Raw genomic sequence first — 2,317 nt, forward strand, 5'->3', positions numbered from 1 at the left:
GGGAGTGTGTGTGGATACGGGTGTGTGTAGTGGGAGTTGATAGGCGTTGCTGAAGGGATGTTTGTTGCCAGCTAGGTGTTTGACGGATGTGTGTTGTGGTGTGTGGAGTGTTGAGGAAGTTGGGTATTTGTGTTGTGTTGTTGAGGTGTGTTTGTTGTGGGTGTGGGTTGTTTTATAGGAGGAAGTGGGTTAGACGGATTGTGGTGCGTGTGTGCGTAGGGTGAAGAGCACGTAGGCGGAGTTTTGTTTGGGTGTCTGCGAGTGTGGTGTGCGTGTTGTAGAGTTGCGAAGGTTAGCGTGTGTCTGTTGGCTGATGCGAGGATTATGCGGATAGGAGGTCCGGGGTGTGTATGGGTGTTGGTGTTTGTTGTATTGGAGAGGGAGGAGGGAGCGTGCGCCGCGTAGTAATGAGGTGGCTGAGTACTGCCTGGCGTTGCACCGAATCCCCTGCTGCAGGGGATTCGATGAGATGGCAGGCGAAGGTTTGTCTAATGTGTTTAACGTTAGTGGTAAGCGGGAGAAAGCTTGCGCTGAGGAAGGAATGGGAAGAATATTTGCCAGAATGTGTTAGTCTGACGGTGCCCATTTAAGCGGCATGAGCAGGTGTTTAATATTGGATTCACTGTGAGGCTTCTACGATAAAGCGTGTTACGGCGAAGTGGCGAGGATGAGTGTGTTTGTGTGGAGGAAGTTGGGGTACGGCACTATACGATTGGGTGGGGACGATGTGTGATCAGTTTGGTTGCGTTTTGGTGTGGCATGTTTTTCGCATGGGTTCCTGGTGTTGATCCGCCTTGCGCGGGAGGTGAGAGGGGTGCAGCATTGGGGTGGTAATGGGAAGTTACCTGTTGGGCTAAGGCGTTGCAGCTCTTAAAGAAAGTAGGTGTTATATATTGTGTATGATTGGGTGCGTGTGTGTTTGTTTGCAGTAGATGCTGGTTGTGTGTGGAATGTTTGTTGCCCTGCCACTCGTTTTGTGGGGTTCTGTATCACTATGCAGAATGGTAGGGATTTTTGCATTTTGTGTCGTGCTACGGAATGCTAGTTGTTGCGCGTGTGGGTTTAGGCGTAGGCGGGAGTGCGTGGGGAGCAGTGTATTTCATTGGTGAGTGTGCGAGTGGTCGCCATTTACAATGGGTGGCAGTATGTGGGAGTGAGACTAGCGTGGTGTCTCGTTAGGAAGGTGAGCATGAATGTGTTGGTTGATGCTACGAGTGTGTGTAGAGCAGATGTTTTGATTGTGTGTGGACGTGCGTAATTGCAGTTGGGGCGATGGAGTAGGCGGAGCGCCTGTAGCACTGAGGTAGGTGTGGGGCATACTAGCTACAACTGTCGCTTTTCTAGGGGGTTTTGTTTGGAGTGTGAGGCTGTAGTTGGTCGCATTGCATGCTGGTTGTAGGGCGATTGTTGGCTGCAAAGGTAGGTGTAGGAAGGTTGTGTGTCGCAGGGTGTGGAATGTTCAGGAAGTTAGTGTTTGTATTGAGTTGTTGAACCGTGTTTGTTGTGGGTGTGGGTGGTTGTATAGGAGCAAGTGCGTTAGAACGATTGTAGTGGAATTGTGAGCGCGCGGAGGAACAGCTGGAAAATTGTGTGGACACGGTATGTGGAGATGTATGGAAGTGGGGTTTGCGTGTTGTGGAGTGGCGAAGAGCAGCTTTGGTGTGTTGGTTGATATTCGGAGTGTGTGTAGTGAGGGCGCGTGGGGTTATAGGTGGGTGCGAGGATTTTGTGTGACGGACGAGGATCAGTTGAGATGCGTGCAGCGGAGTGGTGGTTGAGTGAATAGCGTGTTCCGATGAGTTGGGTATGGCGTGCCACAGCACGGCAAGCTTGTTTGGTGGCGTTTGAAGTTCTTGCTAAACAGGAGATGGTGTGTTGGCGACTAGCAAGGAGAGTGATGCATATGCAGCAGTGCGGATGCTGGACATTGTAGTAGTGCGGTTTCGTGTTTGGTATTCGCCATTATTTTGGAGTTCGACGATGTAGGAGAATTAGGCAACTTGGCGAGCATGGGCGTTTTTGTGTGAGGGACGATGCGAATGCTGATTGCAACAACATTATTGAGTGGTTTTACATTGGATGTGCTTTTGTATGACATCGGGGTTGAGGCTATTTTGGAGATAGGTTAGAGGAGTGGTGTATTAGGTTGGTCAGCGGGAGGTAGTTGTGTGTGTTTCGAGGTACAGGGAGCGCCGATAGTATGTGGTGTGTATGGGTAGGGTGTGAATACAGCTGTGGTTGGTCGAAGTACACGGGTGTTGTTGGCGGAGTGTTTGTTGCCCAGGTAGGTGTTGGACGTTGGTGTGTTGCAGTGTGC

The 2,317-nt window shown here is 50.7% G+C and overlaps 1 protein-coding gene across 1 annotated transcript; it reads left to right on the forward strand.

Annotated features, from left to right (window-relative positions):
• Positions 1-178: 178 nt before the first annotated feature.
• Positions 179-1,778, forward strand: EMWEY_00058600 (hypothetical protein; the record flags this gene model as incomplete). The annotated part of the gene is made up of 6 exons (XM_013480872.1): positions 179-200; positions 282-404; positions 930-1,004; positions 1,265-1,303; positions 1,526-1,558; positions 1,712-1,778. Coding segments are annotated over 6 exons (359 nt in total), but the record flags the coding sequence as incomplete, so codon positions are not given.
• Between the last annotated feature and the right edge of the window lie 539 nt (positions 1,779-2,317).

Source organism: Eimeria maxima, genomic scaffold (assembly GCF_000499605.1).
Source record: "Eimeria maxima Weybridge genomic scaffold, Emw_scaff2451, whole genome shotgun sequence".
Taxonomy (NCBI): domain Eukaryota; phylum Apicomplexa; class Conoidasida; order Eucoccidiorida; family Eimeriidae; genus Eimeria; species Eimeria maxima.